The sequence below is a fragment of the Manduca sexta genome, chromosome 15 (assembly GCF_014839805.1).
Source record: "Manduca sexta isolate Smith_Timp_Sample1 chromosome 15, JHU_Msex_v1.0, whole genome shotgun sequence".
Classification (NCBI taxonomy): Eukaryota; Metazoa; Arthropoda; class Insecta; order Lepidoptera; family Sphingidae; genus Manduca; species Manduca sexta.
This window is the reverse complement of record NC_051129.1, coordinates 6,440,592-6,468,416: the sequence shown is the minus strand read 5'-3', so window position 1 is coordinate 6,468,416 and position 27,825 is coordinate 6,440,592. Positions and strand designations below refer to the sequence as shown.

Genomic DNA, 27,825 nt, shown 5'->3' with positions numbered 1-27,825 from the left:
TTTATTTTATTTTTATTTTTATTAGTCACCTCTTACGACAGGCAGGGGATACCGTGCTGGAATTCCCCAAACGCCCCCATTCCACAGGGCGGATAATCATTATTACCTACCGCATTCATTAATTTTAGCTTTTGATCGTGGGTTCGCTTGCGTGAGAGTTTTCCGGGATGAAAGTCTCGCTATATGTTTTCCCGGGATAGAAAGTAGCCTATGAACTTTCTGCTGTCTCAAAACTATCGCCATACTAAATTTCATCTAAATCCGTGGGGTAATTTTAATTTTTTCAGTTTATTGCATTCAGACAGACAAACAGATGCGGCGAGGGACTGATATATAATAATATAATTTTTAGTACTTTTAATAACATTTCCGTCATACACGTTTGTTGCATTACTACCTTTTAGTAGCGCATGCAACAAAAGTTCTCAAATGGAATAAAATTTCCCCGTTTTTGCAACATGTTTCTTTGACGAATTGAAAAATGAGATTAGTGCCGTCAAACAAACAAAAACTTCAGATTTATATCAGTAAAGATGATATAGTTACAATAATAGGACAAAGTTTATTATATATTAGTAAATATACGGGTATGGATTTTTAAAAAATGAGTAAAATAAATAATCATAATGAACTATAATATATGGATAACTGATGTCCACGAACATAACATTAACCGCTGAACTTATACAGGGTGTAACACAATAGATGGACCAACTGAAGCAAGCTGATAAAGGACCCTAGTGTACCTCGATTTAACCCCCATGTATGTTTCCCGATATTGCTTATTTTAAAGTTATTTTCTTCTGTACTTTGTTATGAAAGGCGACTTAAGCACTAAACTTTATATTTAAAGATTAAATTTACAATTATCACTTTTTTTACTCTAATAAGAATAATAGTTGGCTTTTCGAATGTCCATAACATAGTCAGTGTTTTATAAATAAATTATAAACTCACGAAAGGAGAAACTCTTACTACTGAACTGATTTGGATGAAACTTTACTGTACATAATATTGGTTATACATCAGAATAACCCATAGGCTACAATTTATGATTTTGAGTAATTTGGTCATAATATATTATACAGGGTCATTTGATATTGTGTTACTAAATTAAACCACATATATCGTTCGTTATGATACATATAAGGTAAGTCGGAAAGAATTGCTATCTATAGTAGGATTGTTTGTCTTAATTCTAAATAAAAGTCCGCGACGGTATATATCTACCTTTTTTGTGGAAGCCATTATGACCAAAATAGTGTAATGAGCCTTTTCTGTCTGTGTTATCGATTTTCTCATAATCCACTGAACGGATTTTTATGAAGTTTCATATGGAGATTGTCTATGCCTCACGCGGGTATTTATGGCCTTTCTGCGCCGGCAACACCCATGACAGGAAGGACGGACGGGTGCCATATTAGACTTGACTTCGAGGCCATCGAACGTAACCATCATTATAGTTTTGTCTTTTGTATTTACTTTATATTATACAGTCCTCTACACTAAAAACTGGTTTGATATCTCAACAGAGATAGTTGACCCTATGAAGGTTATAGGCAGTAGTAGAAAGTATTCTATCCCGGGACAATATATAGGGGGTCTTATATAGCAAAAGCTAGTATATTTATATAATGAATCAAAGATTAGGGGAACAATATGATGTTGGAAAAACATTTTTAAAAATAAGCTTTAATTAAAATGCTCTAAGAAAAAAATAGTCTTTTAATTGAATCAATCATTTTTTTATACTTGTAGTCATCATAATTACGGATGACGTTACGCACGCATTTGCGCCTTATTTCCTCATTCTTGAAACTTATCCCATTTATCGAAATTCCAAGCTTTTAACTTGTTTATTTAAACCGGCATTTAATCATTTTTTCTGTAAGAATTTATATGACTAAAATTTATTTGATAAAATTAAAGAACAATAATTAAATGTACACTATGTTAGATGACAAATTACAATACTAAACGAAATATATGAAATATGAAAAGAAATATTAACTCAACAGTCACAAACAAGTCGTAATATGGTAGTAGGTGTCTAGTTTTTCTATTGTAAGCTAAGTACCACTTAACCATTCGTTCTTTTAATCTTGTCAGTCTTATTCAGTCCACGTCATCATACATTGGACAACTTGCTACTTTTTGCCCGAGATTATTCCTGTTTGGCAATTCTTTATTTAGAGAAGAGCTATAGCAGTTAAGGTAGCTGCTTTTCTTTGCTGCAAGGTAAAAATCTATATAAAACAAAAACCCGCGCGCGACTGCAGCGCAGTTGACGTGCTTTATCTATCACTTGGACTGATGACACATAGCTTTTTTAATACAAATGGACGAGTAAATATATCTATGGTTTTAAGTGCAAAAATAATTGATGTCCAAAACAATTTATTCAAATATCATCCGGACGTATTAGTGGGCATAATATACAATTATACATTTCCTTCAAGGTCAGGTATTGGTGGCGCAGCAAGTACAAGCGCGAAGTCTTGCGGTGGAGTGGCATGTGCGGGCGAGGCGCAGCGCGGCGCGCGCGGGAGCGCCGCCGTCGCTTCCGGCGTGCGCTGCCCGCAGCGCGCGCACCGCACCTCGCGCCCGCACTCCGCGTGCACCGCGCGTGCGCAGTGCGTCGTCAGCACGGGCGCCTTGTGCGCCAGCGCCCCGTCGCACCGCACGCAGCGGCCTCGCACCGCGACGCCTCTGCCCGCTGCCACGAGCGCGCGAGCGAGGGCCTCGTGTGCCTCGCGACCGGCAATCCTGGCTGCACATTTCCATCCTCTGTGCCTGCTTACCGCGCACGCCAAGATTGCCAGAGCCACTTCTGGTGTTTCGCAGGTCCTTCCGAGTGTTTCGTCGACGGGCAAGTATGTGATTGCTTCTAAAAGCAACGCAGGTGGTGCGCCTCCAGCGCTCCGAAATAGTCTAGTCCACATATCAGCGGCGACATTCGGAGGCACGGTGGGGGACACGCGTGCACACAACTCGCCAGCCTCGACCTTGTATCGCGCAGCGGCGTCTTGGTCGCTGGAAGCAGCTAGTCGTAAAAGAGCGTCCAGCGCTTCACTCGCGTCACCAGCGGCTTCGAGACAAATAGGTACAGCGTCTTGAGGGCCGTTCTCACGAACGATAGCTAGAGCATCTTCTGGACGCAGGATTCCGGGGTTCTCCAAGAGAAAACTGCGGACTTGGCTCGGATTTAAAGTACATAAATTTCGCAAGTGCGCTGATGCTGTGTCACCACGTAGTTTACCCATTTCTCTTAATGTGTCACCAAATTCTATAGCAGACTGGTTTGCCAATGAAGTCAATATTGAAGCAAATAAATTAGAGATGTTTTGGCCTAACAAGATTGCCATCGCCTTCGGGCGAAGTTCAATGAGTTTTGAGAGATGTGGTTGGATGTAACTAGTCGGGTCGTCGGAAGCCTCAATACGCGGTCTGAGGTATTCAAAAAATTCATCAAAATCCTTATTTGATGGTGAATCTATTTTAAAAAAATCTTTTATAGTATCATCGTGTTGGTTACGCATAGCATTTATTCGCCAAGTGACACGTGGGCGATGTGTGAGTTCAGTCGAAATGCTTTGTATATTAAGTTGGGTTTTAGTATGTGTTAGTAGAGAGACCCACGCGCGATCGGCGCGTTCGCCTGGAGTTCTAGCAGCGAGGTCTTGTAGATCCTTAATGACTTCTTGGTCAGGAGGTAATGATCCCATGTTTATTTGCCCCGAAAGGAATTCCAGGATTTCGGTACGGTCTGAAGCGTCCTGAAACAAATCAAAAGCCTTTGCACGCTTTCCACTCGCTGTTTCTCAGTTCAGTGGATACACTGCTATTCCTACTGCTTATAGATACTTTTTGTGTCTCGTCATTTACTGCTATGAAATTGTAATCAAGACCATGCATTTTAAGGCGATGGGTTGCTAAGACTGACGTAATACGACAAAGACCACCTCTCACGACTAATACTCTCCGACAGGTGAAACTGTGACTAGTATATATATAATTTGTAAAACGTTCAGCCATTGCCGTGTGACTCACGGGTAAGTCTCGAGCGAAGGCCAGCAGAGCTCGTGCGACGCGCAGCCGGTTCTGCTTCCCGAGCGGCCCCACGAACGGCGCCTCGCGCGCGCTCTGCTCCAGCAGGCGCACCGCCGCGCCCGCCTCGTGCTGCACCAGCACGCGCAGCGGCGACCGCGCCTCCGCCTCGCCCTATGTCGCAAACATATTAACAATACGGCTCTCGTTAACATTATAAATGCGATAGTGTGTTATAATGTTTGAAAGGAGTAAATGCAAACACTTGAACGGTTATGGTTACAATTTTGCATACGAATGGATCATGTCCTGAGGGAACGCGAGCTTCTTTTGATTCATGTTATTTGCTGCCATGGGAAAAATGAATTGCTAATTGATATTTTAATTAGATAACGCTATTTTGTAGCGGGAAAGGATTTGCATGCGGACGAAGCCGCGAAAAACGACAAAACCGAATTAGATCATATTCAAGTAGTGCTGTAATAAGAATGTTATGCGTCTGGTGCGAGCTTCTATAACTTTGCCCAAGATGATCTAAAACTTACTCCTGATCAGATTATTTTTGCGCTCTGTGTCCGGGAACCGATCTAGGTATAGTACTGAATTCTGAATTTATTACGATCATCATAAAATCAATTTCAATATTTATTTTATTTCGTGTACAGTAAAGGCAACATATAAGACTCGTAATATCGGTGTACCTGCGGTATTGCAAGCAATGCGCGCAACGCGTCGTGCCGCGCGGAGGGCTGCGCGTGGTCGGGCAGCGGGCGGCCGGCGGCGGCGCGGCCCGCCAGCGCGTCGGCGGCGGCCAGCACGAGCGCGGCGCCGGCGCAGGAGCAGGCGCCGGGCCGCTCCGCGCCGCAGCGCGCCCGCGTGTGCGCCGACAGCTCCTGCATGGCGCCCGCGCTCCCACCTGCGCACGCTCTATTTGCCTAAATACAACACACTTTCTTCATTGCAAATGTTCTATAAACCTTCTCCTTAGAAAAAATTGGTGAGGCGTGTAAACCCGAAGAGGATAAATTGTAATTTAACGTAAGAAAGCTGTTGAAATTTTGTGTTGGAAGTCGGAACTTATAATAAAGATCCATTGGAATTGCAATCCTGAAAATAACTACATGGATCAATTTTAGGTTATTCTAAAAGGGTCATATCATTATTATACCTAGCGCGGCAGCGATGGCGCCGACCCCTCGCCACAAGCCCTTCTCCCTCGTGAAGACACTCGCGCGATGCGGATCGATGGCTGTCAGAGGAAGTGACGCGAGAACTCTTTCTACCAAAGACGGCTCGAAATCCGCCAAGCGCTCAATCAACGCCTGCAATTAATAATGTATAAATTTCATTCTTACACTAGTTTATTTTTATATTGTTGTATGTAAAATTTTGATAGGTGCCTACCTGCGTTAAATCTGGCGAAGGAAGAGCGCTGTCCAGCTCCCCGCGAACTGCGGCATCGCCTAGGGCCTCGACGAAAGCTTTTTCATTCGAACACTGATCCCATAAAATACCCCATAATTCATCTCTAAAATAAATGTTGCCTTATAAATAATATAGGTTATATGTAATACACACTTTAAGTTAGCAGCTACTGCCCTGAATGTTATCCTAATTAATATTATCAATGTAAATGTTTGTATGTTTAATAGAAGTAAACGCTGGAGGAAATTGGATGAAATTTGGCACACAGATAGACTGTCATGCGGTAGCCATGCGCAATTTCTTTGCCCGATAAGTGGCTTCCGTAAAAAATAAATGATTTATTATGATGTTTTAAATATGTAGTTGGCGTGGCAAAATAGATTGGAAAGCCTTTTTAACCCAATCGAAGCCGCGAGCAAGAGCTAGTATAGTAATAAGTTCAGGTTGACAGCCTATTTTAGACAAAATAGGGTTTTGTTAGGCCAGGAAAAGAACTACGTAATAGTGTCATTGTTCAATATTTATTAGGCATACTTAAGGTTTTATGTAGCACAAATAAGACGTCACGACAATCTTACCTAAGATTAAATTTTAAGCACATCATGACAGTTTGGTCCGCTACTTGTTTATTGTTAAGCACATGCGGCCTTTCTGATATATTTAGTACGAACTGTTTTGCAAGGTCTGTCGAATCGACCCCTTCCGTCGAGCATAGCAACTTTAAGGCTTGTAGATGTCGCCCATACGACAAAAGGGCTTGGGCTCTAGTGAGTACATCCCTTGGTTTCACACGAACTATTCCTCGCCGACCAAGAAAGTATAGGACCCCATCAATGACACAGGCACCGCCCAAAGCGCTTACGCCAGCGGTGCACATAGCTCTTGAAACTCGGCCATCTGTCCAGTGTCCCTGTGGGAAAATAAATAAGTATGTTGGATGTAATATTTTCATAAACTGTTGTATAATTTTCAAGATTGTGTCTATTCTCGTCAGTGAGAATAGCCAACTTTCTGGTTTAATATTTTGTATGTATGTATTTTTTGCTCATGTATTCAGGTAACTAAGTAAATATTTTAAGTTTATTTAGTTGTCTAAATTCACAAGGCTTTATGTTATGGAGTAATTGAATGCTAGCAAATCTTATAGATAACTGTTATTTTTAATTGACGACAAATTAACTATTTTTAGTTGCTGGCGGAAATAACATTTAATTAGTTAAGTATACATAACTGTATTTTACCTTAAAAAAAGCAGATGCGTAAACAAGTTCTATATGTGAGAGGTCTAGAGGTTTGTCGTAATCATCTCCCCATAGCCGTAAATTTTCATCAGCATCAAAGATAGCAAGATTTCCGCCGAGCCAGCCCAACCACAGTGGGGTGTATTTCAGTTCAACTCTTTGCACAGGTCTGAGTGATATTGAAGAACCAGTTATATTTAATGACAGCCAGTGTAGTGTTAAAGCACGCGCGCACACTAACATCCGGTCGTCAGTTTCCGCCCACTCTAAGACGGGAAGAGTGTCCGGCGGACCGTTGAGTCGCATGCCAGCAGCTCTGCCCCCGGCCACTACAATCACTCGTGAAAGTGTCGCCAGGGCCAGAATACGAGCATCGCGAGCGGCCATAGCGACCACCTCGCCTCGAGCGCCAGAGAACAGACATGAGGTTCGAGCGGAGCGTACTCCCAGCGGCCGTGAAAACTTTATCAGCCACACTGAGCCACCGGTGTCGAGCGCGAGACCGGACGTGCCTGCCCATGTCACCCGCAAGGTACCCCACAGGTCACCCCCAAGTGTAACTCGTCGCAAAATTGTCCCCTTCACACTCTCGAACTGGCAGATAAGACCTCTTGCATATCCTGCTAGTAGCCTTGTGGAATCTTTATTATAAGCTAAACACGACACCGCACCTCTGTCAGTATTTACATCACACACCCATCTAAGAATTTGATCCGAGAATGATAGAAGGTGCCCGTGTGCGGTCCCGACAGTTAATTTTCCATCTGTTCCCACGCTGAGTGCTGTAGCAGCGCCAGCCCATGATCTTTCCTGAAAAATATTTTTAATATAGGTTTCAACTTCAACTAAATAGTTGTTTCTTCAAAGATCGCAAAACCAACCCACACTTTAATTATACCTTTCTCTTTATTGAATTAACTAATTGAAGGATGTTTCGGTATTCGAACTTACTAGCCTACTAACACCTCGCCAACGAACTTAGTTTTAACATTTTTTTTAAGACATATTTAACAAAAAAGGATCACGTTCCGACCTCGAATTTTTTTATTCTTTATTATGCGAATCTCCGCCAATTACACAAGTCAATATTTTTTTTGTCTATCTTATTTAATGAATATTATCAAATCTATATATATAAAAATGAATTGCTGTTCATTAGTCTCGCTAAAACTCGAGAACGGCTGAACGGATTTATCTTATCTTGGTCTTGAATTATTCGTGGAGGTCTAGGAAGGTTTAAAAGGTGAGAAAAATTCGAATAATTGCCGGGAAAATCCTCAAAACAGCATTTTTCTATTTCCCATACAAACGTTTTCTAAATAAAATGGAGAGTCAATTTGTAATTTATTACCGCTGCATAAAGTTCAAATTCGCGTGCGCGTTGGAGGATCTAATATCGCGTTCTGAAACTCAACAAAAGTGAAAGTGAATCGCGAACGCGACAAAATTGCATAGTCTCAAAATACATAGTACATAAATAGTGGTCGGCTTCGAGAAACTCAATTTTAGCTAACTTCAGTTGTTAATGTAATATATAACTCAAAGGTGACTGACAGTGATATATCAAGGAACAGCCCAAACCATTGGACGGATCGGGCTAAGACTTTACATGCATAAAGCTACTATGACGTAGGCATCCCCTAAGAAAGGATTTTGATAAATTCTACCCTTAAGGGGATAAAATAGGGGATGAAAGTTTGTATAAATGTTCTTAGATTTTCGACTGATTGAACTGAAATTATAGATTGGGGATAAAATTAGTTTGAACCTATAAGTACCGGGAAAATATGTAGCAAGACTTTTATCAAACAGTGGAATTTTATCCTGGAAAACACCTTCACGCGGGCGAAGCCGCGAGCAAAAGCTAGTAGTCAATAAAACCTTTATGTTGTGAGATCTACAAATATCTTTCAATAAAGGCAAAAATGATGTTGAATCTTTTTGCTACATTTATTTGCAGCGAAATTATTAAACTGCGAGACGAGTTCCAGCTTAAGAACCTCTATGGGGAGGGGGGGGGGGCAGCTACCCCTCCCTTCCCCCCCTTGGCGACGCCCATGGTACGATTAATAATGAATGATGTGCATACACTTTTTTTTTTCCAGTCCAATACTGTAAAAAAAGTATGCAGTTTGCAGTGCTAAGTATGGAGGGAGCCCACGGATTTCATAAAAAATTGCTACTTTTGTGAAAAATTAAAAATCTAACTGCAGATCTAAATTTCTTCAAAAATTATGGACAGTTGCTAAAGAATAGTGCTTAAGATAGCTGCCCTTGTTGCCCCATCTCAAATAGCACCCTGTATAATATTAAACTATGTTAAGTTAGAATTAAACAATGATGACCTGCAACTAAATTACTATAGTCCCTCAATCAAGGAAATAAATACTTCCGTCTTCTATCTCTTGTGTCACCCCAAATCAGCTATCTCCATATAAGTCAAATGCCTCTGCTAGATACTCTAAGGACAATTCAAATGTTAGAAGTATGAAATAGTTGCAACATACTTGTGCCTGTATCAGTTGCTGTGATATTGCTTGTAGGAAGTCGACTTGTAGTGGTGAACAGGTTGAGGGTTCACTGGTGGTTAGAGATGTTTCCTTATCATTTACCTCCTCCGTCGTCGATAACACTTCCGCTAATGTAGGTGCTTCACTAGCTGGTAACGCATACTCAACTTCATCCAACTGAAAGAAAGTATCCTCTAAAGATTCTAAGACAAAAATAAAATTAACATTAGGGACAGAATAGTTATTTAATTAGGTATGATATTATTTTTTGTTATTAGTAAAAATTCAGATAATCTGTAAATTTATCTATGAATATCACAGATATGTTTTATTAATTTGGCTAAAATACTCCTTTTGAGGTGCCATATTCTGGTAAGTCATCCTTAAAATACTTAAAAATGCTTATTAATATACAAAGCTTCAAAGGTCATCCAAAATATGCTCAAACTCAATGATTAAAAATTGTAACAAATGCATGATCAGAGAGATTATAACCAAAGGTGTAGGTTACTAATGATAACTTTTCTTGACACTCATTGATATATTTAATAAAATAGCGATTTTATATGATAGCAATAATACACCAACAATTCACATAATACTACTACATACTGATATTTAATTTGTGTTCAGAGGAAAATTGATTTTGTTATTTAATTTAAATTATTTTGAGGCTTAACAGTTACATATTATTGCTTTTGTTATGATTTATTATTGTAATTGATTTTGGAGTCTGTCCTGACTGGAACTCAACTAGACAACCGACCCTGTCTGTAAAACTGGATCTGCCTTTGATTATAATATTGATATATATATAATATCAGCGCTGTACTATGTATTGTTCCGCTGCTGGGCATGGGCCGCCTCTACTACCATGAGGAATTATTAAACACAAATCTGTAAATTAAATTTCTACTTCAAGGAACATTTCCATTACTTTTCCTAGTGTGTGTGTAGTGTGTGGCTCCGTACTGATCCTAGCAGAAAAGTACATAATTTGACTCTTTCTGGAATAACAGAATGCCAAAATATATTTTACCAGGAAGTGAATTCAGGATGGATAATTGCAGGATACAGGCGTATTATTTAAACAAACTGCCTGACAGATAACAAAATATAATAATATTAAAAGTTTATCATGCGGGCGAAGCCGCGGGCAACAGCTAAAAAAATATATGTTATGGCAAAAAAAAAACAAAATTAGCTGCCCTGTTTTCTTGGTTATAAAGCATTATCTTAATATCGACTTTTATCGTAATACAATATTATAATGAATATATGTTTTAAGAAAAATGAACCTCATAGGAAGCGAAATTAGAGAGGCGTATTCGTCAATACTAGTTGAGAATAACACGAATAATATTTCATGATTTGAAAAACACATATAAATTATATATGAATAATAAAATTAAAAGTACCTCTTCTATATCTAAACAATGTAAACTTTCAACTGATTCTAAATCAGAATCCAGTAGCGATTGCACTGACGGTGTTTTTAAAAGGTCCATATTTGTTTTATCAACACCCTTTAATATATTAATATCTTCTTAACACACATATATTATAACATTGTTAATGTATAGTAGCTACCGTGGTTAATACGTTGTTTACAATATTTATAAAAACGTTCTTTTGCAAGTTAATTATCGGGGTATTCAATATTATTAAAATGATAAAACTTCAGAGAGAATTATTAGAATGGCCTTGAAAAATTTGACAATAAATTGTTGAATGTTGTCAGCACAAATAACTACTTAAACCATAGGCATGAGGCATAAGAGGAGAGGCAATCCCTATTCCGGTGACATTGAACAGAATAATGTGTGTTGTCGGCGCCACACATAGCAGAAATCAGAAATATTTGAACACTTGTTTGAACACATGTGTAGCACGGGTATTAGCGTATTTGTGCAAAGTTTGTTTAAATGTTGCGTATTTGCCATTCGGTATCGGTTTTTCGACCACACATCAAAGCGTTCAAAGTTATCGAGTTGCTTGAAGGAGAACCGATTATATGGAAACGTAAAAGTAAAAGCCATAAAAATTTTAATTAGGTCAGTGTCTGTAACTGTGTTCAAATGTGTGGCAAAGTCTTTTTTCAAATATTTTTGCTATGTGTGGCGCTGCCATAAAGTAATAAATATATTTCGGGAGCTATATTTGGTCGCGGAGAGATGGGCTTGTTAAAAATATGTTTTATTTTAATAATATATTATATTAAGCCCGTGAACTTGACCGTTCATGCTGAGAACAAGCTGAGAACTGACTTTTATTAATTCAAACATATAATCATTGAATCTTATCTTTAAACTTAATTATCTTCTTATGTTTCAATTACGGCGACGTAACTCTTCACCCTTTAAGTGTGAAGCACGTCGCGGTTTACACGATTTAGGATGTTACTTGTACGCGAAACCGTTTCTTTAGACACGATCCTACCGCGACTGCGCCAATTATATTTCGTCGCGGAGAGATGGGCTTTTTAAAAAATATATATTATTTTATATTATATTAAGCCCGTGGACTTGACCGTCCACACTGAGAACAAGTTGAGAACTGAATTTTATTAATTCAAACATATAATCATTGAATCTTATCTTTAAACTTAGTTATCTTCTTATGTTTCAATTACGGCGACGTAACTCGGGTAATGTATTATTTTGCGGGTTCGATAAAAACGGGTTGGCAACACTGTTTTCCGTACGTGAGAGTTATTATTGCCTCTACGTAGTAGTTGGTAGTAGTTATATACTCTTTGGTTAAATATTATCTTTGCGTGCCTTCATCCTCCATCTCCATAGGTACTTTATTATAGTTACATTGTGATTTGTGAATCTGATTCAATTTGTGAATTGTAAAGTGGCGTAAGCCAAATTCTGCATAAGTTTACTCTAGAAATATAAATTAGTGTGTGTAAAATATATCATATCAAAAAATACCTGGAAATAAATAGGTTTTTATACATTTCTGTATTTGAAACACTGCTGTAATAATTTTTGAGAATTATGTTGAATTGTTCGGAGGCGCCATTTTGCTTTAGAATCAACAAAGTAATAGACTGGTAAAAATTAAGAATAGGAATCAATTTTGGCCTTGTAAGTACACATATTATTCAGCGTAATGTCTGAAAATAATTCTAAAGATCCTGCTCTGCAAACCATGAATGGCATGCTGCCAAACCCTAACTGGATGTACGGTATGTATCATGGATACAACGGTTATCACGGAATGTACCCACCGTATTTTAACCAATATTACAATCAAATGGGAAACAACGGAGGATTTCCTGGAAATCCCCAACATTTTCAGCATAACAAGGATACTAAGCCTGAATTCAGTCCGTCGCAGTTTTCTAAACCTCCTCCTCTGCTCGGACCGCCTCCTCCTCTCGACACAAACCGTCCCTTTCATAATCAAGGTCCAATCAGGTTTAATTTAAATTCGGTGAGGAAACCAGCGCCTTTGCCTCCAATCGAAAATCCCTTGTTGTCCACTAATTGCGGTCCTAAAAAAAAGCGAAAGAAGGGCAATAACAAAACGAATGACGATAATCAGGAGTGTTTGAACATAGACTTGCCGCCATTACCTGATCATCCTCCACCGTTACCACCGCTGCCTCCTCCAGACATTCCTAAGCCTCCACCCCCACCAATCGATATTCCTTTGCCACCTCCACTCCCATTGGAATCACTACCTGAGCCGCCAGAATTTGAAGAGCCCGTAACCCAAACATCACTTGAAGAAGATGTTCATAAGAATCCACCTGCAAATATTTTTAAAACAAATACAATGTGTCCATCTTCTGCTGGAAATTGGCCTGACAGTCTTGAGAGGTATATAAAAAGGTGCTATGAGAAATGTAAATCCACTTTTGACCGGGACCAAATTGATATTTGTCTGAAGGGTCGCATTACTGCCGCTGCTAATAAGGACGAAATATGGACTAGAAATTGGGATGAAGAGCCCATTCCAAGTGTTCACAGTGAGCGAAATAATTTATCAGTAAAGCCTGTTCGAGGGGCATTAAGTTTATATCAAAAATGTGAAAATATTGTTGAAACCAGTAAAAATAGACCTAGTTTAGCAGGCCGAAGTTTCAACACTCACAAAAACTCACCTCAAAGAAGAAGGCGGCCTCATTCTAGAAGTAGATCTAGGTCTAGAAGCCCTCCTAGAAAGAGACTTAGGTAAGTTTCATTGCATTTTCTTTTTAAAAGTTAAAACCATTCATAGTGGCAAAACAAATACTCTGCATTATATGTATGTCTATAATGCTCATAATTTGATGTGATATGTCTGTCTTATTGACAGTTGTTCATATGGCTCATTGTTGCATGTATACTGATTGACTGTATTGATGCTTGTGTCTACAATGCAAGTAGTGACATGTAAATAGTTCTTGCATATTATTGTTTTGGCACCAGTCATTGTCATCTATTCAGCCAAATAGCTTATACAACATAGCAGTTCATCATCTAGTTCCCTGAAAAGTGATAGATGACTTGGAATGTAATACAATTTACATAATTCAGACTTAAATTTATTTTCTTTTATATTTCCAGCTCTTCATCTACTTCTAGTGATGAGGTTGAAGACAAGAAAATTAAACAAGGAAAAGGACGGCAAAAGCTTAAAGACAGATTGTCTTTGGACCAAAAGAAATGTGACAAATATCCTAAAAATAAAAAGAAACAGTATAATCAATTTGTTGTTGAGGATTTTCAGGGTAATGCTGAAAAACTTCTGAAAAGGGCTGAAAGGTTTGCTGGCAGTGGTAATGTTCCCTCCATTGCTAGTTCATTGCAAGCAGGCCCCAAAAGGATAGAACCTACAATTAGGAAACCTATCATACAGGATAATGAAGGAGATTATGAAGTTAACAACATGCATATTGTTGGTACATGTCTGGATTTAGAAAAATCATTTTTGAGATTGACTAAAGCTCCAGAAGCTTGTGAGGTTAGACCTGTATGTGTGTTGAAGGCATCTCTTAAATATGTAAAAGAAAAATGGGTAGAGAGACAAGATTATAGATATGCATGTGATCAGTTGAAATCTATTAGACAGGATTTAACTGTAAGTACTTCTATTATTGTAATAGTTTGGTAGTTAATAGTAAAAATGTTGTGCTAGAAAACTAGTATAAAAATTTCAATTCAAAACAAATTTGTTTCTATGGATAAATTGGCTAAATAAAATGACCTTGGCAGGACCCATTAGCTACTTGACACTTTTCAGAAATGTATTTACAAATTAGACATGCTTATTTTATACTTTGTGCAATAACCCATTCCATGTAACATCATAATAGATTATTTTTCATTGTTTAGAAATATTGCTCAATAATAGTTAGTTATGTGACATTTGACATGTGATGCCATATTTAATAAAACAAAAGTTACATACTATTATAAATTAAAATTTAATATAAAAGAACAATGAGACATCATATGGGACACAATCATAGCTCTCTGTATTTCAGTTGTATTCACAATTAATAACAAAAAGAAAAAATAATTGCAGGAATATAATATTTGTACTTTATATTAAAACAAAAAAACAGACTGTATAATAATTTTGTGTGTATGAGCTACATTATACAATTTCATCCTTTATTGATGGGGCATAATATTGTCACATATTATGTTGTTGGCTTACTTTTACAAGGTCCTATGTTAATTATTATATGTGATACAAAAATGAGATAAAAAAAAATCATGTAGGTTAAATTAAGAAAAGACAATAAATCATGGTTTCCCCTTTATTTATCTTTCGCAATTATTGAAAAGTTTCACTAAATAAGACTTAGAATCATGAGATATATATTGCACATTAAATATAACATATAGCCTTGTAATTGTGAACCAGCAATATTAATAAGAGGTATGTTTCAAACATACTGTAACTATAGAGATATTGTTAATATTCTGAGCCTTAAACATCCTCATATTTAACAAAATTTCAGGTACAAGGTGTAAGAGATAGTTTCACAGTAGATGTGTATGAAACTCATGCACGAATTGCATTAGAGAAAGGTGACCATGAAGAATTTAACCAATGTCAAACACAATTGAAAATGCTTTATAGTGAATTGCCTGATAGTAGAGCAAATTCAGCTGAATTTACAGCCTATAGGATATTGTATTACATATTTACCAAAAACACATTAGGTATGTAGATGTTGGACATATTACATTCTTATGTAAATTGATTCTTTAAAATATTTGCAATGTGTTTATTCAATTTATAATGTACATTTTTTTTCAGATTTAACAACTATATTCCAATTTCTTTCAAAAGATGACAGGGAAAATGAATGTATAAAACATGCACTTGAAACCAGATGTGCTTGGGCTACTGGAAATTTACATAAGTTTTTCTTATTGTACAAAACGGCTCCGCTGATGGCAGGTTATCTCATGGAGTGGTTCATCGAGAGAGAAAGGAAACAATATCTCAAATACATCATAAAGTCGTATGTCTTTTGCATAGTTTTTATTTTACTTTCTGTTGGTGCTATATTAAGTAGGTCCCAGTGGCAAAGGCTCCATTATAATAATATGATTCTAATTGATTTATCAACTCAAATTTACCACAAAAATCATATTAATATAAAAAAAAGGTAATACTATTTTGGAGTTAACATTCTATTTGATAATTTTTAACTTTTGCCACTGATAGGTCCATAATTTTTGGATATTAATTAATGTTACAGGGTTTTTGAAACATGCTTCGATTTTTAACTGACCTTTGGATGCAAGAAAGTTGTAGTTTTGGCTTTGCTAATACAATAACAATTGTCTCATACACTCCATATTCTTTCCATTATGCTGTTGATAATTCTCTTTACTAACCATATTAATAATAATATTTGGTATCTGATTATATGATTATTATTAGACATTGGGTTATATGCACAAAAAAAAGCTAAATATGCACTAAAAAAATACTGAACGTTTTAAATTCAATTAAGTATTATAATTTGCACATATTTTCTCAATTACCGAATGTCATTCTTATGATAATAAAAAATTAAATATTTTTCGAATTTTTTAGATCACATTTGTTAAGATGTCATTTATTTGTCATTGTTTTTAAGTATTAATTTGTCCTTGGTAAATAACTTCTCTACGTCAACTGACTGGACAAAACTTGAAATTTGACACCATTTCTGCAGAAACCCCTTCAGCAGAATACGGGCGTTACAGTTGTTAAATGCGTTAGCATCTTTTATTTCCTTAATTTGGGTTTTTATATAAAACAGCATTTATTTGCCTTGGAATTTTTCCCAACGTGTACTGGAAAGTGCGTTAGTTCAATATTTTTTATTTGAGGCGAAATATGTACTATCCATGAAAAAGTACTAAAATATGCAAAAGCCCAAAAAGAAAATTACGTTTTGTGCATTGGTATGTGAAAATATGCAAATGCATATAATCCGATGTTTAATCATGTATATTACCCATTATTTTTTTTTAATTCTTTAAATTTGTCGTCACATAAGTAACTACTTGTTACTTTTAAATGAAACAAAACCAGATGTATTTGTAAATATATAGGCTTATATACAGTCATAAAGTTTTAAGTGATTTATTGAACCTATGTGATCTCCATTACATAGAAATATAAATATATTTATATACATAGATGAATTTTGATAGCAGACCAGTAAGGATGGTTAAAATTTAGGATGTTAACCCAATTTAAGGTCAAAAGAGGTAGCTGCACTTAAGTTTCACCTAAATATTTTTTATTGACAAAAATAAATAAAAAAATTCTAATCTCAAAATGAACGAAAAGTTTCTGGCGAACTATTTTGGAAATATTCAGCAAACACTTATTTGCAATATTAACGCATTTGATTCATATAAAAATAATTTACCTCATTTTCTGAATATTCAGTATATTTTAACCTGGGAAATGGTTTTGCCATGAGTGAAAAATAAAAACTAAATCAATTTATGCCATTTCTCGTCCTGAAAACCTGGTTACAAGATACCGAATAGTAACTATACGGGCAACTACCGAAACTGCTGCAGCTTTGAGAAAAAAATCTTAGGAGACCTTCCATAATTTAATTTAATTAAATTTTAACTACCAACATTATAAAAATCACTATAAGAGTAAAATTTGCAAGTGCAGTTAAGACTGTTTAGCAACAAGTGGTAATAATCCATACTTATAAATGCGAAAGTTACTCTTGTCTGTCTATGACGTTTTCACGACTGAACCGATTTTGATGAAATTACGCATAGAGATAATTTTAAACCCTAGATAGGATAAGGGCGTATGCAACTTTTATTCCACAAAAATCTTATTCACGTAGGTGGACCCGCGAGCAATTCTAATTTATATGTGATATCTTTTGTTGGTTAATTTTTTAGAAAGATTTAGAGCACTTCGAAGTGTAATAGAATTATTATTCTGTATACTCGGGTAGAAAACGGTGCGCTAACCGATTATTATTAGAAGTGATCTGTGCGAAATTTATAATACATATAAGAGAAAAAAAATAAACATCACTTCCAAAAATATTAATATGGATATTGTTGTGATTCCGTGGATCATCTCCCATCAATTCCGTACACATCTTTAATTTGCAACTAACACTAGTATAAAGTAAAGACAATTGAATAAGGATTATTTTGGAAAAAGTTTAAAATTTTCAAAGACCTAAAATTGTTTTCTTTTTAATTATTCGTAAATCTGCATATTCCCGCCTGTAACTCGTGTGCCGTACGTGTAATGTGTATAGACCGAATGCTCAAGGCGGTTTGCTAGAGAAAGGGCCTTAACAATATTTATTGTTTACATTCCAATAGATTCCAAACCTCTTTTATTACGGACCGAATATTTATAGAAATAATAATGTAAGTCATAAAAATCATAGATCGTATTCTTTTAACTATTCGCTTATTCATCAACACTATAATGGTCCTATGATGTTTTCAGAATATTAAGATGTACTCGTCTTTTAATTATCCCTGGACTATTCAAAGCATGATAAAACTTATTGATATAATGCTATTAGTCTTGCATAATTTTGCATGCTTATTGTTTGGTGATCATAAAATAAAATCATAACGTTTGTTACGAGAACTAGCACCAATATGTAAGAATATTTATAAATATATTGGCCAGCCTAGCTGGTTATGTTTTTAACATGTTTTTATATGTGCAGCTACAGACAGACCGTTCCTGTGGACTTCATCATTCGAGAGTTGGCGTTTGAGTCGAGTTCAAAGGCTTTTGAGTTTTTAAATCAGTTTCCTCTTTCGTACACTGGCTGCGATCAAACTCAAATAGATTGCAAGGCCAGCCTCCCAGCTGTAGCGAGTATATAACATTTTCTGTTTGATAGCCGTCCTGTTATAGTAGCGTGTTGTTGCGTGGTAATGTAACGACCGCGCAGCCACAGGGTGGGACACAAGAATGGAGTCCTGGTCGTCAGTCATATAGTTGTCATCTTTTTTAATAAGATTTCCTAGGATGAGGCGGCAAGTTAAATCAACAAGTTATACTTTAAGTTCACCAGAACAGAAGATGAAGACGCGCATACAGTTATTATCAAGAATGAAGACAATGTGGTGCCCCGAACATTAATGTGCTACTAAAGTTGGGAGAATATTCCATAATTCATACAGAATAGTGTTCACAAGACTTTCAAAGACTTATGAAGTTAAGTGTTTATCCTCAATGTCTACTTTGTAAATATAGAAATTGTTTTATTATTTAAGTTTGTTTTACAATTACCTAATAATAATAATAATTGAAACATTAAAATCATAATTAACATAATTAGTATCAATAAATGTTTTTTGTTAAAATATAATCTTTTATTTTAACCTACTTAGTATGATGTACAGACGAGTACATTCTGCGACTTACATTGTATGTACCGAATGTTATAACATTTTAAGTACTTACATAATAACTATGTAACTGTTAATGAATCTAATACTTTAAACCATAGGAAGGTAGCCTGATGTCAGTATGAATGGAGTTCTTCTAATACCTATATATGTACCGCCCAGTTTCTGAAAGGCTGGTTAAATTAGGTTTAGCGTCATCTAATGAAGAGCATTGATGTCCTGATTCCTACAACACCCAGGGCCGCTCTTGTAGGTCAGCTGTCACCATGGCTACGAGCTACACACAGACAGAAAACCTATCGCAGGTCAAGAGGGAAGTGATCACCTAGTAATATACTCGCAAGATCCTCCATTTCTACTATGTACTATGTATGCTGGCAAGCGCCGCGTCGGACGTCCACTCACAAGGTGGATGACCTAATAAAAGTCGCAGGTGGTCGCTGGACGCGGACTGCTTCCAATAAATAGGTCGATCTGGAAATCTTTAGGGGAAGCTCATGTTCGCCATGTTGATTATTATTATGGGTTATGATTGTGACTGGAGAATTCGGCCACGGTATCCTCTGCCTGTTGGCGATTAGTACTCGCCATTGGTGGTCGGAAGGTCGCAAGCACACGGCACGGGTCAGCCCACCAATAATCTACTTTGTACATTCATGGGGATCGACGGCAGCGTTGTTACTGCTATTGACATTGATTCGCTGCCCCTTACATCAACACTATATAAGTATGAGCTTATTAATCCAAATAAAAACGTTAAAAATATTTTTGTCGTTGGCATAATTTTTTTTATTCTTTTTAGGGGGACAACTGAAAAATCCGTGCAAACGCTTGGCACGCTCAATTGTGTTACTCTGGGCATTTGTCTGGCTGGCCCTTACGACTGGCCAGCTGTGGTCTACTAAATCTTGTTTTTTTGTACGGGTAACAACAGATTCAAGTTTTAGTAGTGGTGCTGCGGACCACAACGTTAAATCATTGACCTACTTAGGTGTTAAAACCATTTTTATATAAAATTTTAAATTTTAGTGATCTTGGAAAACAGTTTAATTAGTTTTACTGAGATTTTTTAAGTCTGTTTAAATCGAACAAATAGACGGGTCGGACAATTGCAAAAGCACACCGGGTCGCATGTTGGCGTCCTTGCATTCAACACCGGGGGGTACCAGCGAACGGAATTCTGGAATTCCCCGGCTAAGAAACTGCAGAGGCCCGTTGCAGAGTGGTGTAGGAAATGGGGGAACTTACTAGGATGGGCGGAGGGAAAATATTCGCGGGTCCTTCCAGGCCTCAATGTGCAAATGAAACTACGGGGTATATAAATTAGACGAAACAAAAGTCCCCACGTGTATGAGTTGTGAAGACTGAGCACACTAGAATTGTCTCGAGGGGAATGTCGGGCCGCTGGTTGGTTATACTTGTCTCAGGGTGAAGGAACCATTGACAGAGACCTCTCGCTCCGGGCGTGGTCGCTTTTATGGCGGAACCCATAGGTCCTGACGTGCGGCGGTCCTGTGAGGAGAGTGCCGAAAGGGACTGGGATCTAGAAGTTTCCTCCCGCCGCCAAAGGAGATGTAGAAGGCGCAGAGTGGACGGCTTACTGAAGGTCTCCAGCCCTGTGGATTGGAGGTGCTTGGAAAATTCTATCACGGTATTCTCCTACCTGTCGTAAGAGTTGACTAATAGGAGGGGCCTTTGTTTGTTCGCGGGCGGGCGGCAGAGAATTATATAAAATAAGTGTTACCAAGCTTATGGAGCTTAGAATGTATAGTCCCAGGAGATAATATATTTTATCTTTCTTTATTGATTTTAAAACCACTTTACAGCTAATACTTTATCTAATGTGATCAGACTTTAGTAAAACAATGAGCTGTGCATAATACTATTTAAATCTGCAGTTTTTATACCTATTGCATTTGTGCAAACAATATGCCAATGTCACAGGCAATAGATATAAATACAATAATATGATCACTTGTTTGGAGTTACAAAATTCATCCTTATTTTATCTTTTTTCGAAATAAAAACAAATAATACCCATTATAAATAGATCCTTAATTAAAATTACTGTACATAACAATATATTCAGACCCAAATTATTTGAGACACTTAGAAATGTGGCAGACAGACTTTGCCAGCGAAAAGTTCTGATATAACAGTTATCCACAAAGAGAGGACAAATAATATGTAGGAAATGCCAACTTGATGGCTATTGGGCAATTGGTATGGTTGCCCTCCAATTTCATCAACATGAAAACCCATTGGAAAGATGACAGCAGCCAGGCAGAAGACAACCACTGAAATAAAAAAAGAAATCACTCATTTCAACCATCACCTATGTTCATTATACTTGCATTATTTTGAAATATACTCATACTTACTTGCTGCAAATCCTACCCAGCGAGCATAGGGTATAACATTTCGATCAAAGTGACTGGATGCAAGTAGTATCACAGTAGTTGTTATGCAAATACATCCAATGAAAATGCATATTAAGGCAAGCAGCCATTCGGGTTGCAAGTCAGGCGTGAAGCACACTTGTGTCCGGTTGTATAATGTAATGCATGACCACATTAAACCAAGACGAGTGTCACCTGCAGATGAAGATTACATTAATTATATTTTTAGTACTTTTCAGAATACTTGTCCATTAAAAGATAATATCTTATTTGAAAAGTATGCTTGGGTTTGTATAGTAAAGAGGTAAGTATAGTAAATATTGATCTGAGTTAAATTTATTTATCAATGTAAATTTCTTTTTAGGGAAAAGTAAGTACAAATGAGTGGAAGTTTTTAAAAAGTTGCCTGTTTCATCTGGACAACACAATGATTTTAATAGAAAATATAGGAACATGTATTGATATACAATTGGTGATCCAATTGAGATTGTCCTTTACAAGTATATCATTCTACCCCAGATATTTCGATGTTGGGTCAGCACTACTCTTTTTGTTGTAAAAGCAATTTAGTTATTACAAATCTACACAAATTTGTGTCCAATCTGGGAGTTATTACCATGTCCCTTCAGTCTGTGATTTGTTATTATAAAAGTATCTGCATATTTTTACTTTTGAAAATGTTTGTATTGTATGCATAAATTGTAATTGAGGAAATTTAGTTCCAAGGTCTGTAACAAGTAACTAATTTGTTCTTGTCAACTAGATATATTTTGACAATGTACTTCTATAGTCATACTGTGTTTTAAATTATTAAAAGTTAAAACAATAAATCTTTATATATTCACCTCCAATTTCTGTAATAATCCAGTCTGGCATTGCTAAACTTACAATGGCAAACACATCGGCCGCCATAAACAGAGTCGCAGATATCACAGTTAGTTTATCCATTGTACAATAATATTGTTAAAAGGACATATTACTCTTTCCAAATGTTAGATTTAATACCATTCGTGGGTATTCTTTCAGTAATACCAAGCTTAGAAAACTGAACTGCCATATGTATAGATAGTATTTTTAATAAAAACAATATTTTCAAGCAACTGGCGTTTTAGAGACAATAATGAACTTTATTTGGCTGCGTAATTTGACATTTGATAGTTCAAGTATGGTAGAGGGAAGAATCTTAATAGTTATGAGGCAAATGTCGATATCTTAAAACGTCATTTTTAGTTTATTATCAAGGTAATCAATATACATTTATTAGTAATACCCGCAACGTGGTGGCACCTAAAATTACTATCGATCAATAAAATCCCGTATTTGTATTTAAAATGAACTGAATAAACTGTTTCTACGGAATGATATGAAAGAACAATGGCCAAATATGACCTGATCAAAATGTGTCACGACCATTAATGAATGATATGTCAAAAAAAAGGCACGTATGTGTTGCTTAAATTACAGGATTCAATTAATTTTATTCGGGCCGGAAAAAATATTTATCATTAAAAATAAAACTCAGGGCCCTTATTCTGTATGATAGTGTAAACGCGTAACGCGGCCGTGTCATGTTATCTTCGAGAATTGTGTGTGGAATGGTATTCTGTAAGCCAAATTTCTATAGTCCTAAACATGATGTGTTGTGTTACGTGCTTGTTACGCACTGTTAAAATAACGTGCGGGATAGAGAATAAGGCCCCAGGTTCTTGACAATTTTTGAGTCATTTTGAACGCATCTAAAATCGATTCGTCGTAATCTGTGGCACACGTTTCATTTTAACCACTAGCATTTTAAGGTCTTATAAAATAGTTATGTACCTAGTACCTACATTGTACTTAGGATTATTTTTATGTATTGTCGTAATGTGGTATTCGGTACTATTTTGCTAGATACCTTGTAACTAAAAAAAACAAACATCGGTTAAGATATGATTCACAAATTCTACATATTTACTATCTATATTACGAGATAGAACGTTTTCAAAGTATAAGTATAACGGAATTATGATTATGATTTTGAGATGACAATAGAGTTGGGTAGGACATGACATAAAAAAGAGTTTGTAAGAGTAGCCTCTTTTTAGCATTGAGCCGGTACAACGTCCTACTTCAAATGAGGCGAGGCGTAGTGAGGCTCGGCGTTTCAATGCGTATCTTACAGTATTTTGTAATGTTAACCCTCAAAATATTGCCCTCTCGCTCGCGACTCGAAACGCAGTAATGTAATGTCCATTGTAAAATAACGTCCTATTGTAATTTGTAGCATGCGGTTCGCTACCTCACTGTCCTCGTCCTACAGTTTACCAGAGACGGAGAATAAGTAACGCGACTGCCGCGACATAAAATTTGAAGTAGTACAATATATAATTTTGAGCCACTCTTACATTTTGACGTCATGTGCCGGACAAATGTACCGCCTCTTGTATGTCCTACTCAACATTACATGACAACTATCAATCCATCGTTTGTTGCTCTTGCGACGTGTTGTACTGTACAATCTTTTATGTTTTTAGTTGAATATTATCAATAAAACATGATTGCTCCTGTTTTATATTTAAATTAAGTTGTTATTAGAAAAGGCATTGAATAAACGTATATAACTAAAAGGGTGTTTTATTTAAGTACCAGTGGAATTTCGTTATCTTTTATAAAAATGAAAATCAGATGGTTAAGCACATTACCAACACTAAGGGCCTGTTTTTATTAGGTTCAATTAAATGTTTTCTGTGATTTAACGTATGAGACAGATTACTTATATATTATAGTCCATTTGTTTGCAATTTATTTGGAAGCTTCACTTTGTATTTGATCGCCCTATATTATATTCGATTATTAACGTATACACGGACAGCGTCAAACGCGCGCTAAAACAAATACTTTAAAAAAAGACGTTAAATGTATCAGACGTTCTTAGCTCATAAAAGTAATATTATCAGGAGTCTATTGATTCCTTTTTCATGTTTTAATTAAAATTGTAGATATATCTAAATGTACATATTGAAATCATAACCTCAAAAAACATGAGATCACTTATGTGAAAATTCTAAAATCCTCCGCTTTTAATAAATGTATTTTCGCTTTGGGCTTGATATATAGGCGTATTAGCACCAATTAATCCATACAGTATTCATGTTCGCGACATTTTATAGTTAGGTCACAGCATGTATGGGCTGTGGCCAATGTTCTTTATAAGCTACATTATACATAAATAAAAAATATTTTTGTATAGGTTATTCTTAAATGATTCGAAACTGTTTTCTTTTCAATAATAAATTATGATTATAGAATTCAAACAAATTGTAAAACAGTTCCGTTTTATCAATGGGATCGTTTTTTTTACGATACGGACAACACTTAGGGTTACATATTAACATTTGTGTATTTACAGTTACCAAACTACTTCGTCGAATTACTAATTTAACTAATATTATGTGACTGGTCACATAATATTAGTTAAATTACAGTAGGTATTTTTAATTAAATTACAGTAGGTACAGATAGGTACAGACAGGTTATTAGTTAAATTACCGTAGTCTACCTATTGGTATAAAACAAAATAAAGTCTATTTTCTTTAATAAGTCTATGAGTGAGTTATTTACCACGAATCCAACATCATACAAACCAATTAAATAAAAATAGTACCAATTTGGAGATAAACGAAATGTACTTATAGAAAAATAATTTTCAAAATTATTGACCGAAGTAAAACTTAATACAGCCGAACATAGACCCTCATACTTTTTTAAAGTCCGTTAAGAATTACAATATATAACAACAAAAATATTGAGTGGTGCAGCTACAGTGACGAGTCAAAAGATTTGCGGAACATGAATCATACTACTCGTGTGCATAGTTTTTAGTTACTATTAGGTAATTGGCGTTTTGTTCCTCTTGTTTTTTGTAAAATATAATTAATTAATCAAAGTATGCACCATTGTAATCTGAGCACTTTTGCCATCTCATAAGGAGTTCATTTGATCCTTTTACTAAAAAACCATGGAGGCGAGAATCAATAAACCCTCTGAAGGTGTTTTGCACTGCCACATTGGAGTCGATTTCTTTCCTGGTAAAAAGCTATCCAAATTACGGAAAAAGTGGTAATCTGTCGGAGCAAGGCCGAGGAGTACGGAGGATCTCGCAAAAATTCCAATTGCAGCTCCTCTAGTTAAGCGGCCGTATGTTATCCCTCTCAGTAGTAGAGGAGGCCCGTGCCCAGCAGTGGGACAGTATATAATACAGGACTGATATTATATTATATTGTGCATTGTGTGGTCTAGCATTGTCCATAAGTGATTTTTTAAAAAAATAATATCCGCATAGGGCGTGATTTAGCTGGTTCTCCAGGATTCAGCGATAAGCGCTTCAGACTATCGTACAGGATCCAATTTTCATCATAAGAAAAAATTTGATTTAAATCTTTTCAATATTGTGTCGGTTGAGCATCAAACGGCATTCAACGCGTGTTTGCTAGTTTGATTCATGCATTTAATGAGGTAACCACCTTTCAAGCTTTCTTACTTTCCCGATTTGCTTCAAGTAGATTAAAACAGTTTTATCACTCACACCGAAGTCTGCAGCTAACTCTGAAGTAGTTTGCGATGGATCCGCTTCCACAGTAGCCTATAATTCCTCAGTTCACCTTTCTCATCTACCTCGGTCTCCGACCGTTCACGGAGATTGTTCTGAAGGTCGACATTTTCAGAACGAAAACGTTGGAACCAAAAACGTACCGCGTTTTCCTTTGCGATACCATCACCATTCGTTAATCCTTCGACCTATTTCTGCAGTACTGGAGCCACGGAGGAACTCATACACGTAAATATAGCGATATTTCATCTTTTTCATTGTGCGATATGAAAGACGCCGAAGAAAAAACTAGTCAGAAAAAAACAAATAAATGACTGTTTTTGAAATTCAAATGTACCAGTTAAATGCTTTGAATTTGGAATTATTACTAAAAGGAGATATTTCATATCAAAGTGGCCAGTACGACAAAACGTAAATCTATACTATTATATAAAGCTGAAGAGTTTGTTTGTTTGTTTGTTTGTTTGTTTGAACGCGCTAATCTCAGGAACTACCGGTCCAAACTGAAAAATTCTTTTTGCGTTGGATAGCCCTTTGTTCGTGGAGTGCTATAGGCTATATATCATCACGCTATACCCAATAGGAGCGGAGCAGTAATGTCTAATCTCAGGAACTACCGGTCCGAACTGAAAAATTCTTTTGCGTTGGATAGCCCTTTGTTTGTGGAGTGCTATAGGCTATATATCATCACGCTATACCCAATAGGAGCGGAGCAGTAATGTCTAATCTCCGGAACTACCGGTCCGAACTGAAAAATTCTTTTTGCGTTGGATAGCCCTTTGTTTGTGGAGTGCTATAGGCTATATATCATCACGCTATACCCAATAGGAGCGGAGCAGTAATGTCTAATCTCAGGAACTACCGGTCCGAACTGAAAAATTCTTTTTGCGTTGGATAGCCCTTTGTTTGTGGAGTGCTATAGGCTATATATCATCACGCTATACCCAATAGGAGCAGAGCAGTAATCGCTAATCTCAGGAACTACCGGTTCGAACTGAAAAATATTTTTGTGTTGGATAGCCCTTTGTTCCTGGAGTGCTATAGGTTATATATCGTCACGCTATGACCAATAGGAGCGGAGCAGTAATGAAACATGATGCAAAAACGGGGACAATTTATTAGTTTTGAGAGCTTCTGTTGCGTGCGCTGCGTAAACGGTTAAAGTTATGCAACAATAATGTATGACGGGATTGTTCCTCTTAAAAAGTTCTACAAAAATATATCATAAAACAAAGTCCCCCGCTGCATCGGTCTGCCCGAACGTGTTAAACTCAAAAACTACCCAACGTATTAGGATAAAATTTGGTATGGAGACAGTTTGAGACCCTGGGAAGAACATAGGCTCCCGGGAAAATATATAGCGTGACTTTTATAACGGAAAACTTTAGCCCGAAAAACTTTATAACGCGGGCGGAGCCGCGGGCAAAAGCTAGTTTCATAATATGTATGGACGTAAAATTTGTTAGGTAGGTACCTACTCTGTACTGCTGACGGCTCATAATTGCCGTTTCGATCAGTCTTCTTGCCCTGCGTTACACCCGTTCAAAAAGTGGTGAGGCGTATTTTCGTAGATGTTGTTACCTATAAAATTTCATGTTCGCTTTTAGAATATTTCACCCTTTGCTGGTAACAGGTATATTATCTTTAACCTGGTTGTAACATTTTTGTTTGTACGTGGAGCTATTTGGTGAATGATTTTTATAAACACGTAATTTTATGTCTGCTGCTTGTTGAATAAGACTA

At 36.6% G+C, this 27,825-nt stretch overlaps 3 protein-coding genes across 3 annotated transcripts; 1 reads left to right on the top strand and 2 right to left on the bottom strand.

Moving 5' to 3' along the window:
* Positions 1-1,890: 1,890 nt before the first annotated feature.
* LOC115452783 (vacuolar protein sorting-associated protein 8 homolog) lies at positions 1,891-10,966 on the bottom strand. The gene is made up of 9 exons (XM_030181383.2): positions 10,642-10,966; positions 9,221-9,400; positions 6,714-7,523; positions 6,051-6,382; positions 5,452-5,575; positions 5,216-5,369; positions 4,749-4,963; positions 4,051-4,221; positions 1,891-3,776 (listed from the first exon to the last, which is right to left on the bottom strand). The coding sequence occupies exons 1-9, from the start codon at positions 10,729-10,731 to the stop codon at positions 2,442-2,444; spliced, it is 3,411 nt and encodes a 1,136-aa protein (XP_030037243.1). The 5' UTR covers positions 10,732-10,966; the 3' UTR covers positions 1,891-2,441.
* A 1,002-nt stretch (positions 10,967-11,968) lies between these two features.
* Positions 11,969-18,959, top strand: LOC115452784 (leukocyte receptor cluster member 8). Its single transcript, XM_030181384.2, has 5 exons — positions 11,969-13,410; positions 13,786-14,299; positions 15,189-15,393; positions 15,491-15,698; positions 18,405-18,959. Exons 1-5 carry the CDS (start codon positions 12,344-12,346, stop codon positions 18,565-18,567), a joined length of 2,157 nt encoding a protein of 718 aa, XP_030037244.1. The 5' UTR covers positions 11,969-12,343; the 3' UTR covers positions 18,568-18,959.
* A 1,915-nt stretch (positions 18,960-20,874) lies between these two features.
* On the bottom strand, positions 20,875-22,737 carry LOC115452785 (uncharacterized protein C16orf52 homolog A). The gene is made up of 3 exons (XM_030181385.2): positions 22,340-22,737; positions 21,477-21,689; positions 20,875-21,392 (listed from the first exon to the last, which is right to left on the bottom strand). The coding sequence occupies exons 1-3, from the start codon at positions 22,440-22,442 to the stop codon at positions 21,205-21,207; spliced, it is 504 nt and encodes a 167-aa protein (XP_030037245.1). The 5' UTR covers positions 22,443-22,737; the 3' UTR covers positions 20,875-21,204.
* Positions 22,738-27,825: the final 5,088 nt, after the last annotated feature.